The sequence below is a fragment of the Chenopodium quinoa genome, unplaced genomic scaffold, assembly GCF_001683475.1.
Source record: "Chenopodium quinoa cultivar QQ74 unplaced genomic scaffold, ASM168347v1, whole genome shotgun sequence".
Lineage (NCBI taxonomy): Eukaryota > Viridiplantae > Streptophyta > Magnoliopsida > Caryophyllales > Amaranthaceae > Chenopodium > Chenopodium quinoa.
Window position 1 is genome coordinate 960869 of NW_018743212.1, and position 12976 is coordinate 973844.

The following is a 12976-nucleotide window of genomic DNA, read 5'->3' on the forward strand; positions in this document are numbered from 1 at the left end:
TAGGATTTGAGTGGAGCCTAGGATTTGAGTTTGCTGCCAAAGACCACAGCAAAATATGCTTCTTGTAATGGATTAGTACCATAAAAGCTGGTATTAGAAATTAATGGAGTTAATAAACTCAAATCCAGGTAGATACAACTCTTTCAGATTTCTGAATAAATAACTTCAATGGCAGGCAGATACAAAACACTGAATTTCAGAAGACAAAGAAGGGCAGAGATCTAGCTATTGTGTCTAATGGACAAATTAGAAACGTGACACTTTCAAGGCAACATGATCTCAAATCAAGCATTATGACACAGATCAGGCCTACATGAGTAGAAAAGGGAATATAAACATTCCCTACAGCATTTACAAGCTTCAAATTCCGAGCGCTATATCTCAGATCTTAAGCAGACAATCTGATATTGACTGACATGGAAGAGCATAAGAGGACATGAAAAGCAGTTGCAGTTTTAGATGGAATATTATAGCAAAAGATACAAAAAAAAAAAAAAAAAAAAAAAAACCTGAGAAGCTATATAGTAGGAGGAATGGAGGAAAAGCATATGAACGCCAGAACATGCAACACTGATTTGATTATTATGTTCAGTAGAAGAAAAACCTTTCAGTCAGAAACAATATGTTATTCATGGAAACTGCAAGAATATAGATGGATAGCACAAAGTCAAGAAAGGAATGAAGGATCCTAACTAAAGCAAGGCAGCCCACAAAAGATGAGTAGACTAAGTAGCCATGAGATCTAAGCTCCATCTAGACAGATCTGTGTGCGAATCCTCTGGCACAATATCTTGATTGGCATTTTTGATGGAGACAAACTGGTGGAATATTCTAAAAAGGAGAACTGGTGGAATAGCCTAGGGGAAGTGCATAGAAAATAACACCCTTATAGTCCAGTTTCAACTTTCCTGCCAAGAAAACACTTAAGTAGCCATAATGAATGCCTGAATTAAATTTTCAGCTGAACGCTTCTGCTCAGGTGTGCCAGATATATGTGCCACACGGTCTCCACGAGAAGACTTTGGATCAGAAATCTCTATTACTGCTCCAGATATCTAGAAGACCAAAAACAAGCGAAATTCCAAAGAATGTTAGATACTTAAAGCCTCATCTTTTGAACCAACACAAAGAGGAAAGGACTCGCAGAAAAGAAAAGGAGTTTAAGAGCAGCAAACACAAATCACAAAAAAAACCCTCACTCCATACATTCAATCCACAAATCCAAAGGTCAGTTTCATGTTGGAAAGTAAAAATGTCAAGAGCTGATATAATTCCTTTAAAAAATCTCACTCAAACTTCAATTTGATGAGTTAGTGGACATAACAAAACCATAACACTTCTATTCGTTATAGAAATAAGATAAGCTGAGTTAAATTGATGAGCAGATGAGGTAATCGGGTCCTTAAGCCGATATCTGGCCCTATCAGAAAATAAAGGTACAGCACTACTCAATTACTCATAATTTCAAAAGCTTGTCTTGTACTAAACTAATAACATAATCAAGTCAAGAAAAGAAAAATAAGAGAATATAAAATGGTTGAGTGAGCATGGCTCAGCAGTGCTAAATCAATTAAAGCTTCAACAGTCTGAAGTTACGATCATAGACACAAGTTGAGTAGTAAATCTAGTGAATCATAAGCAAAAATCAGTAGTACATAGCTTGACTCAGTCATTATCAGCCATAAAGACACATTTTGAGCACATACATTAGTAATAAGCAGCTATGTAAAGATAAGGTTATCAATAGGAATGAAACCACTCAAAGCTCAGCTATCCACCCAAATTTGTAAGCATATGTTTCAACAATGTATACACCAATGACTCATGAACAAAACCAAAATAGAAAATCTCACATCAAATCAGGAAAACAGAATGTACCTGACGAATATTGGAAAGGTTAGCCCCGCTTTTTCCAATAACTTTACTTACTGCACTAGCGGGAATCATTATCTCCAGAGTAGAGGATTGCAGCAATCTTTTCCATGCCATAACCAGAATAGAAAACAATCAACTCAGGCAAAATATTTAGCTAGAAATAGAAAACGGTTTTTTAAGAGAAGCTGATTAATAATAATAATACCCTCCATAAAGCTTGGATGAATATGAGGATCCATATCCATCATCTCCCATCTGGAATGTACAAAATCAAAAATTTGTATTAATATACACAAAGGGAGAACAAAATTATTCGACATAGAAGAATAAAAACAGAGACCTAAATCCAGCCTCCAGCCAACATATATTTTGACTGTTAAGTAAAATTGTAAACTATTGTGTGTGTGTGTATATATATATATATATATATATATATATATATATATATATATATATATATATATATATATATATATATATATATATATATATATATATTCAACTAAACAACCCAGAATCAAAGGAAAAAACAAAAAAACCATGGAAATATTTTTAAGTGCTAAGTGAGGGGAGGAGGTAGTCTTGAGAAAATAACTTAGAAATTAATTCATAAAAGCTATATCTTCGATTAGATGCTTATATCTGCGAGGGGAACATAATAAAAAAATACAAAAATAAACCTTTTAAATCCTTTGTTTCTGCAACCAAACCCCAGATATCTACAAGAGAATAAAAGGGAGGAGACACAACAACTCATACAACATCAATATTGAATGATTGTCAAAATGAGGAAGTAGCTATTGTGCAGCTTGAACACCATACCCCATACTGAAAATTCAAACTAGAATTCCGGAGGGAAGCAAGTAATCCAACACAAAGATGGGATTTGTGCTACACCATAGCCATAACAATCATATATCAACACATACAAACCCATAAGCCTTAAGCCAACATTATGAAGGAGGTCCTCTTTTATACATAGATCAGATCAGTAACAAACCCAGATCATTGCAGCTAAGTGGAAGGTACATTTAAAGAGTGAATTTAACATACCGACAATGATCCGTATTTGTAATGGCTACTAGAAGTATACATGCCAAGATTGCCAACCCCATTTCCGGACTCAGTTCTTGGTTCATAACCCAAAGGATTGACTGGAGGAACAGTTTGTAAAACAGGAGGCAGTGAAAATCCACTGCTACCAGGGTATAAAGAATCAGGAGCAACAGAAGGATTGCTAGCACCAGCATTATCTTTCAGAGCATCATCACGGAGCCTAAGAATAATTTGTATAAGTGCATCTCTGACATTTTTAACTTCTCCAGATACCTAACATGATATATGAAGTAACAAAAAATTAACTCATCTACAAGGAATAGTATTAAAAACTTAAAAATTAGAGGATTCGTACCTCAACATATTCATCACCTTCATCAGCACACTTGGGCTTGTCTCCTTTTGAAATCCGGATATCAGCCCTGGTCCTTTTCCTAATCTCATTGACAATTGAGCCGCTCTTCCCTATAATGCACCCAATATTTCTAGATGGAATAAGAAGGCTCATAGTAACGTTTTCAGCATCTTCATTGATCTTTTCTTGAAGTAATAGAACAGCTTCGATTGCCTTTGATTGTAAATCATCCAATGACTGCCATGAAACAGCAAGTCTATCACAAGAGTTCCATAATACAAATTTTAAAAAAACATTATAAAAATTAAACCAATACTTAGCAAGAAGTCTTAGGGTAAAAATTGACAATTCCCGTAAACACAAGAAGAAAGAACATATACAGCCATGTCAGCCAATACAGGATAACTGTAATCTTTGAGAAGGACAACAGCAATGACCAAGCAAGGCTTGGCCTGGTGGAAAGGTTTGAATCTCACAACCATGAGTTGTGGGATCAAACACTCACTAGGGAGAACATTACGTTATAATTTTTTTTACCTTATACAAATACTTAAGAAGCATATCTACTTCACAAATTTTAGTTCGCCTTTCAAGACTAGAATAACAGTTGCAAAGTGGAAAGAGGGAAAAAAAAACTGTTAAATTATGACAATTCCATATCAATTCAATAGAGACCACTGAACTTATATGCACCCAAGGAAAAAAAAAAAATCAGCCATTCAACTCTACATTTATATCCTCCTAGATATCAGCTAACGAACTCAAAAAATGATTTGATAAGAAGGAACCTAACAAAGCATTAATGGTAAATATCCACACAGTACCAAAGAGCTTTTAGCTTTGTGGGGGAAAAAACCCACATTTCCGAAATGCAATGATTATTCAAAAAGCTTAAGAAAAGCTATATACCAAATATTATCCCTTCCATTCATTCATTACTACTAATCAAACTAATTGATTGTTAATTTCTTCAAAAAAAAAAAAAAAAACTAAATCATAGGTAATAGTTCCTAGATGGCATGAGCTGTCAAGAGTACAACAGCATAATCAAGTATGCTGATCTAGGAGGAAGAAACCAAAATGCAGGGCAAAATAAAAATCATAGTGGGAACAAGGTAGTAACAGATAATATTAGAGAGAAGACATATGTCAGTTGTAGTAGTAATAAAACAAAAGTCATACCTCAGTTGAAGTTACAGTAATCAAACATTCACTGCACTTATCTCGGGTAGCTTTAGTATCATCAACCTCAATGTGTGTACCACTGGCCTGTCTTACACTTTTGATAGTACACCCTCCTCTCCCAATGACACGCCCAATCTTATCAGAAGGACATAAAACCCGTACTGTCAGCTCCTCAGATCGAGAGGCCCCACTATAACCAGGGACAACAACAGACCACATGCTTCCTGAATCAGCATAGCCTGGAACAGAAAGTTCTGGTGCATGAGCATCCATTAGAGAAGAAGACCTAGAAGGAGCTATGGGATCAGTATAAAATCCACTGGCAGGATAAACAGGCATGTCAGCAGGAATAATGATGCTTGGTGCAACCTCGGGCACACTAGTTTCAAGGGGAATTTCTTCTTTAGGAGCAAACTTATACATGATTGCAGAAATAGCAAACAGCGCTCTTTTAACGGCCTCAGAATCTCCTGAAATCTGATTAAAGACAGAGGTTTAACAAAAGCAAAAGTTATTGACATCAATTTACAGAAGTATGTGTTATCAATGTGGAGAAAAAAGTTGAAAACACCTTAGACATCAAAGCCAGTAAAGAGAGGCAGAGAGCAATAAGGATAGTGAGCATTCTGCACAATTTTTGGCATAAAACTTTCAACTAAAAGTATTAAATCTACATGCCATATTGGCTACTCAAATTACCATTGCTAAGCCAGTTCAACAAGAATACAAGATCAATTGATGATAATCACCAATTCACCACTGTAGAGAGGCAAGGTTATCCTTACTGTGCATAAAGACTACAAACTACGTTCTTTTATTTTACCTTTAAAAAAAACAACTTGCAATAGATGGCAAACTAAGAGGCTGCATGAGAAATGTTGTAAGCAATTCACAAGTATACAGATCAATGCAAAGGGATGCAACTCATGCAAGAACTTGTAACCCAAGAACTAAGCATAACATAGCCTTATTCCAAAGAGCGACTGACCTGAACAAAATTGTCAAAATCCATAGCACATGAATGACTCGAGTCCGTATCATCCTTACGAGTGACCCTAATATTAGCCCTTGTCTTGCTTCTCAATTTCTTTATAGTGCTCCCCGACTTGCCAATTACATTAGCAGATTGACTAGCTGGGACGAGAATGTTGCACTCTTCCATATCTTTTTGCCTCCTCTCAGAATCACCCAAGCTGGACAATGCATTAGCAATGGCAGCATGCATTCTAAGAAGAGCATCTTGAGCAGGGCAAAGGGGTGCATTATTGTTATACTCCTCATCAACTTCAATATCTACCTTCTCCTTTACATAACAATAGATAGTAATCACCCTTTCCTTGGCACCAGGAAATGGATCCACCACCTTCACCTTTGCTCTCGTCTCCTGTCTTATCGAATTTATCACCTTTCCAGCTTTACCGATCACACTACCGATAACCGTGTCAGGACACAGAATCCTGTATGCAATCAATTCATCACCGCCCTTCTCCTCCTTATCAGTCCGTCTTCTCTGATTCTTACTATCGCCATAGTTTTCTCTCTGACCTCGGTACCGCTTACCCGTTTCACCCATATATTGATAATTTTCTACAACAAAGGGGAGAGTTGGTTCAAATTTTAATGCAATCCCTTAACAGAACATGAGAAAATGATAACAAATATCAACCCTAGAATTGTGCAGATTAAATAGCCAATTTACTTCACCACATGCACATTTTGTAAGGCAATTTTATTCACAAAAAACGATAATTTCATGCAGATGATTTACATTATACGAAGTATATCAGGTTCTTTCTCAGCATAAAACTTTAATCCAAAATTATAATCTTTTGCCTCAGGACCAACGATTCTTTCAATCAAATCTTATTTCTATCTATAATTCAATCGAAACCCACATTGTGAAAATTAAAGCCAATGAATAAGAACCAATTTCATGATAATCAGCCATTGTTATAGGGAGTTTAAAAAATAACAATCAGCAAACAAAAAAAAAAAAAAATGATTAAGCAAAACCAGATTCCACAACATCCTTTGCCAAACTAATAAAATTGAAACTTACCTCAAGAAATCCAATAAAAATAAAAACTTTTGTTTAAACCCCAGAAGTCGAAAATAAAATTATTAGAATTCTAGAAACCTAACATAGAAGAAAAGCATAAAGAAACAGGAAGTTCTGGAAAAAGGATAGGAGATACTAACCAGAAAGAGAGGAACTTTGGAGAAGAGAGCACGAGGGATTCAACTTGAAGGATATGCAACAATGCAAGGATCCTATGAATTAAAAATTAAAATCGAAGACCATTAACATACAACGATACAATGATACATACAACGATAGTACTCCGTAGTCCGTATTACTCTTTACTTCGTCGGACCATGAATTTCTTTTGGTTATGGCTACTTCGCTTAGGCCCATATTGGCCATATAGTGTTTTGTTCAGTTTATATAGAGGTAGGTCTTTTGGTCATGCTTGGCGAAAAATTTTAGGTACCAATTAGCGTTTTTACTTTATTAAAACGTTAGCCGGAAAAAAATATATATATATATAAACGGCTAAATCTTGCTCTAACCTGTGCCGTATGTGTTGTCTGTTTTCATTGTCGACAAGCGCCCACGTAATCACATAGACAACTCTTTAAATTTTATGAGAAGGATAAATGAAAGCAGATCTTTTTGTTAATTCATAATTAGACTTACCAAGGTTGTTAAATCTAGCCATGACGAACGGACAATATTAGATTTCATTTGAACCATAAACCAAACCTGATTTTTCTCCGTTGAGTTTGATAGATGAATTTTCGTCTTCCACGTTTGAGAGGTTTCTAAATCCGATTGAAGTTGAAAGGTTTTAGCATTGGAAGGACATTCCCCCCTCCCCCCCCCCCCCCCCCCCTCAACCCTAAACCAATATTGTGGGGAAGAAGTTGTGTTGTCATAGAAGAAGGATAGGGTGACATGGGGAAGGACTAGAGAGGAGAGGGCGTTTGGATGGATATATAAGAGTTGGATGTTTGAAAAAGTGTAGAGTGATTAATAACTCTATGAAAATTTCCACCATATTTTTCGTACACATGTTCAACAATGCGGTGTGTACATAAAATTATGCACAAGTTAGCTTAGAGCACATAGCAATGTGAGCGGTGAGCCTAGTGTAGAATAATTACATTGTTTTGTTGGTCCATACTAAACAAATCACTAAAACGTGGAAAGTTACTTTCACCTTAGGTTGTAGTAGCCAAGGGTGTGTAAAAAGTACAGTCACCCTAAATATGTATGAACCAAAACTAGATCCAACAGTTTCGTTTTCTAAAAATGTATTTAAAAAACGGTCGTAACTAGTTTCAATTTTTATTTTTTTTAAACAAAGACTTTTTGCTATCCAGTTATATTAAATCGTTTTAAAAATATTATTTTTAATTAGTTTAAGAATCCTAATGACTAGGTTGAATAATTAGTCACTAAAAGTCTAATCAGATGAATATGTCGTTGCCTAAATCTAGGTGGTCATTTATTTGATATAGAGAGTAGAAATGCCTACAAAGTAATAATTTATGTGAATTATATTTCATTATCGATTTAATGAAAACTACACAAAATTATTTGATTAGTAATGAAGTAACTTTTCATAGGAACTTTTATTTACCAATGACTAACCGGCCATACTCACCTCTACAGCTTTTCTAATAAGTAGTACTTTAGATTACAAAGACTCGTACTTCACCTTATGCAAAGATATGTACTTGCATGCTAAGGCACTTGTACTAGCAACATGTGCATTAAAAAAATCCCACCTCCTCCAAACATATAGTACTCTCCACATATTACTATAACTCAATCATGTCTAAATATTCTTCATTGGACTCATGAAAGCCAGAAACTCTTTCAACTTTCTCTCTCCTCTTTCCTCCCTCTCTAACCTCCAATTTTAATCATTTTAACTCCTAAATTCCAGCTTAATCTTATCTTTTGCTCATTTTTATAAAGTTCCTCACTTTATTTTATTCTTTGTTTTATATTCACTTTGTATGTTGTACACTTGTACTACTCATTTAATCTCGTAGTACTCCCCTCTTCTTCCTACCAAATGAACGTACTTCCACAATATTTACCTCATCCTTAGTTTTTAGCTCTCTAATCAACTGGTCAATGAAGTTGATTTTGATGATTTATTAGCTCTTAAACCAAGATTAATTGGTTAGTTCATCTTCCTCTCTTGTCTTAAATTTGATTTATTCTCTTAGATTATGTGACTTCTGTATAATATATGCTATTTCAACATATTATGATTGCTATACAATTCATTTGTCATACTACTAAAACTTGTATTTCCAAATCAAATAAACTTTGCAACTTGTGCTTAAAACATTGTTTTCATGCTTGTTATTACGAGGCAGTACATGTAATTATTTAATAATTATTGTACTTTTTTTTGTATCCATGTCAACTAACCATCTGGTTATTCTTTTTCGATTTTTAAATTAAAGATAAAAACAGTCATCGTGACATAGTTAACAGGATGCATATTAAAAATAAAGAAACTGGCCTTAAAAGTCAAAACAATGATGGTACCTATTGTATTCAAAACAATCCGTTTCTTTTTAAGAATAGAAGATTCAAGAAAGAATCATGCTTTATGTTAACTCACATAGAGTTTTCTTCTTAACTATTTATTTATAACACGCTATAAATGGTTTTGATCCTTTTTATTCATCGGTCATCCCTGACCGCGATCATATAAAAGCATCGATTATATATGTATTATTTACTTTTATGTCTAACCCTCCTTTTGGAAATCCCCTCTACAATGAGGAAGATGACTTCTCTTTCCCATATCAACCACCAAGTGATGATCCCATTAATTTTCCACCACTTATTGAAGATCAAAATACTTTGCCTAATACATCATCATTACCCATGTCAGAGTATCAAGATTTAAGCATATTTCTTGGTGAAGATCATTTAGAAGATTATACACTAATAGAACAATATGGTCCCAACACACAGGACCCAATTAATTGGGTTAGTCCAATTGAACAGGTTGGTCTTGAACATGTACAGCAGGGTACAACAGCAGAGGGCTCATCTCAGGGGCATCATGAGTTGCAATACTACTGTCCCACCACGACGACAACGATGATGACAACGACAACGACAACGATGATTGATGATCAAACTGCTGCCCCTGCAGATGGGGGTGTTAGAGAAGGATCGTCTAGTAAGAAACTTGATCACAATGCTAAGGAAAAAGTAAGGAGGATGAAGCTTAATGAAACATTTTTGGCACTTCGTTCTTTGCTCCCAGATTCTAGAAGAGCTAAGGTACTTATAACATTTTTTTTACATGATATATTATTGTTTTTGTTGCTTGTATAAATAAGCAGTTATCATTTGATTGATATAATCAATTAATATGAAGTAAAAGATAAGAATCTCTGCCTCATGCACCCTTCAAAGTTCAAACAGTAAACTATATATATTTCAGCTAATTTGAAGTGGACTTAGCTTGTTTTTAATTAAGTGTATTTTGTACATTAATCATCAAAACTTAGGTCTATTAATTCTACCTGAAGATGGAAAGGAATTTAACATAGAACACCAATTTAAATCACACCAATAGGACACATATGATATAATACACCTATATATCATATATGGGTGACTTCGTTTGGAGATTTTTTTATGTTAGATCACTTAGATGATTTTGGATTGTCCTTGATTATTGGCTGTTCAGATTACTTCTTTGTTATAAGTGTACACAATGCTCGAAAATTAGGCTATGTTCTCCTTAGCTTATTATAAGTAAGTTTCAGCCAAAAAAAAGCAAGTTATAAGCACCAATAAGTAAAGTTCAGCAGAAATAAGCTGTGGAAAGTAGAGCCCTTGTAAGGAGAAAATAAAGGCACATAACAAGTACACCCAATTCGATACACTACAATACTCTTCTTGATCTCATTTGATCTTCTTTCAAATGCCAACATTGCGAAGTGCTGACAGTAGAAGATATGGAAGCCCTATCTACAAACAAGTCTAGCTTAGAGCCCTATTTATGTAAGTCTTCTAATTACATAGATTTGATTATTGCAACCTAATACGTACCGAACCTGCTCTTTGAAGCTCATTATAGCTGACAAACCGAAATAACTAGCCCTATAACGCACCTTGAATGAAGTGAAATATGAAGTATTCCATTGCCTCACTTGAAAGACGAGGCAAACTAACAAAGCCTTGAACAACAATGCTTTGATTTCTTTAAAAAAAGCAAGAAACTTCTCATATTTTAAAAAGCAATGTCTGCTAACTTGCTAAGGGCTAAGATGTTTCAATGTGCCCCCTTTCTACACAACAATTTCTTAAACATTGAGCTCAATCTCAGGCTGATAAGTCATAACGCTTATTCAATAGCAAAGATGGCACAGAGTGTACTTAATCTTACAAACATGACTTGCAATAGAGGAGGTGGGTGATAATACAGCAAGATCAAGCATAATTTACCACTTCACCTACTACAATTCCACTCTAAACCTTAAAGATTATAATTGAGATTGTTTAAGAATACTTGTAAACTTAAGCCTCTCTAAACCCTGCCAGCACCAAAGGAGTCAAACACATATCTCTGAGAATGCGACTTTCTGAAGATTTACATGTGTCGATTATAGCATCTCTTAGGATACTCTGGGAATTTCTCTAATTAAGAATAACTATACCGAGGGGGGGGGGGGTCATTGCTTGTTCTATATTCATAATGCTTATATAATTGCATCCTTCTTCCTGATTCTTATATGACGGGGATACTCTTGTTCTAAGAATGTGCTACATCTAGTTATTATCCAAACCCCAGAAGATCATACACTTGCTACTGCAACATGCTTTTGTGCAGTGTAGAACTCTTGATTACTTAACTGGCATGTACTTGCTCTAATAAATGGACAAATTTGCAGAAGAGGTGGAGTGGACCATATATAATTGATAGAGCCCTCGATTATGTCCCTCAGCTTCAAGCTGAGATAGAGAAGCTAACACTCGAGAAGAGCAACATGCTATCAGTACTAGGGAAGAAGCAACAACTTGTCGTAGGTAGCAGTGATGTTCGTGATGCAAACAAAGATAAAAAGACACTAACAGTCTCGATGAATGAAGTAAAAAGCGGTGAAGTGATAGTACAAATATGTGAACAGAACAACAAAGTTGGTATCTTGTCCACTTTGATTGAGAAATTAGAAGGTCAAGGCATCCATGTCCTAGGTGCCTCTTCACAACGTGCTTGTGAAAACAGATCCTGCTTCCATCTTCATGTTCAAGTATGTTTTCTTTGCCAATCACAGACATACATAAAATCTAGTGTTAGCAGTAATAAGTAGAGAAAGTGCATGTCTAGGGCTGCCAACTGCATGAAAAACTCAAGAGGTTCCAGTGATTAGAAGTGTGATTCCTCAAATGATTAAGGTTGAGGTCAGGATTCGATATTATGTGGCCTTTGTGCCTTCTCACAGTCCCAGAAGGCTAGAAGCAAGAACAATTTCGTTCTTTTCACCTGAAAACCTCTAATACGAATTTATTTGTCTTACATTGAACATTTGACCTTGGATAGCCCTTATTTAAACTTATTGTTAAACTTTGGGATTTATGAATTTTAAGGTTGTAATCAACTGATTAAGGATACATGAAATGGGTCTTACTGTGTTTAACTCTTGTGCAGATGGGAGAAAGCCCAGTTGAAGCTGATTATGTTGCAGTCTTACATAAGAAGATAATTTCCTGGTTGTCCTAGAATAGAGAAAGAAATGCTTCATTTGAAGACTGATTTATGATTTACTAATTACAAAATTGAAGCCTGCCTCCTATTTTTCATAAAGGAGAAGAATGATGCAATTTTTTAGAAGACAAACTACAGGACATTTGAAAATCGCAAGAAGAATTACATCCTCGTATATATGTGCACGCAATTTTTATGCTTCATTCATATACTTGTAGTTAATTATGATTTCATTATATGTATACTCTGAGGGATTGTTTCTTATAGGCGAGAATTTATCATTAGAATAGGATGATTTTTCCAACAATTAGCAGTTCTATGGAATAGTATTGTATCTTTGCTTGTATTGTTTGCTTACTGTGAAGTTGTAGAGTATCAAAACCTTATGTGCACAATTAATTTAGAGAAATGGTGCAAGCTGAAGATTGTTGTTGAGTATCAATTTCAAACCTTTGAAACATGGCCCCTTGGGACTAACAAGAGTCCAACGCAGCACTTTAAAAAGTTATTTCCACAAAATGTAGCACCATCCCAACAAAATATATATGCAAAGTTCTTATCACATTATTGAGCTTCTATTACTATATTTGCGAGCCAGGTACTGGGAGTAGAGGGGAGGATAAAGGATTCCCTACCCCCAAGTACCCTCACTTGGTAGATTCGAAACCCCAAACCTCTAGGATTTGAGGTAAGAACTTTTCTAAGTGAGCCAACACTTTGTTGGTTTCTATTACTTTAAAATATGGCTACA

At 35.1% G+C, this 12976-nt stretch overlaps 2 protein-coding genes across 5 annotated transcripts; one reads left to right on the forward strand and one right to left on the reverse strand.

Annotated features, from left to right (window-relative positions):
* Positions 1-549: 549 nt before the first annotated feature.
* LOC110734261 (KH domain-containing protein At4g18375-like) lies at positions 550-6889 on the reverse strand. Its single transcript, XM_021914340.1, has 8 exons — positions 6671-6889; positions 5460-6058; positions 4469-4948; positions 3287-3523; positions 2929-3204; positions 2081-2130; positions 1879-1975; positions 550-1055 (listed from the first exon to the last, which is right to left on the reverse strand). The coding sequence occupies exons 2-8, from the start codon at positions 6042-6044 to the stop codon at positions 924-926; spliced, it is 1857 nt and encodes a 618-aa protein (XP_021770032.1). The 5' UTR covers positions 6045-6058; positions 6671-6889; the 3' UTR covers positions 550-923.
* A 1367-nt stretch (positions 6890-8256) lies between these two features.
* Positions 8257-12665, forward strand: LOC110734262 (transcription factor bHLH160-like). Of its 4 annotated transcripts, none has more exons than XM_021914343.1 (4): positions 8257-8666; positions 9477-9791; positions 11411-11770; positions 12169-12665. In XM_021914343.1, the coding sequence occupies exons 2-4, from the start codon at positions 9606-9608 to the stop codon at positions 12238-12240; spliced, it is 618 nt and encodes a 205-aa protein (XP_021770035.1). In that variant the 5' UTR covers positions 8257-8666; positions 9477-9605; the 3' UTR covers positions 12241-12665. The 4 variants fall into 4 exon arrangements, with proteins under 4 accessions (XP_021770035.1, XP_021770034.1, XP_021770036.1 ...); XM_021914342.1 differs by having other exon boundaries at positions 9510-9791; XM_021914344.1 differs by having other exon boundaries at positions 9531-9791.
* The last annotated feature ends 311 nt before the right edge of the window (positions 12666-12976 follow it).

Excerpts from the sequence above, each read along its gene's own strand:
- LOC110734261 (XM_021914340.1), bottom strand. The coding sequence starts at position 6,044 with ATGGGTGAAACGGGTAAGCGGTACCGAGGTCAGAGAGAAAACTATGGC. Across the intron at positions 4,949-5,459 it reads ATTTTGACAATTTTGTTCAG|ATTTCAGGAGATTCTGAGGC; the intron begins GTCAGTCGCTCT and ends GTCTTTAATCAG. Across the intron at positions 1,056-1,878 it reads ACCTTTCCAATATTCGTCAG|ATATCTGGAGCAGTAATAGA; the intron begins GTACATTCTGTT and ends TTGGTCTTCTAG.
- LOC110734262 (XM_021914341.1), top strand. The coding sequence starts at position 9,243 with ATGTCTAACCCTCCTTTTGGAAATCCCCTCTACAATGAGGAAGATGAC. Across the intron at positions 9,792-11,410 it reads CAGATTCTAGAAGAGCTAAG|AAGAGGTGGAGTGGACCATA; the intron begins GTACTTATAACA and ends ACAAATTTGCAG. Across the intron at positions 11,771-12,168 it reads GCTTCCATCTTCATGTTCAA|ATGGGAGAAAGCCCAGTTGA; the intron begins GTATGTTTTCTT and ends ACTCTTGTGCAG.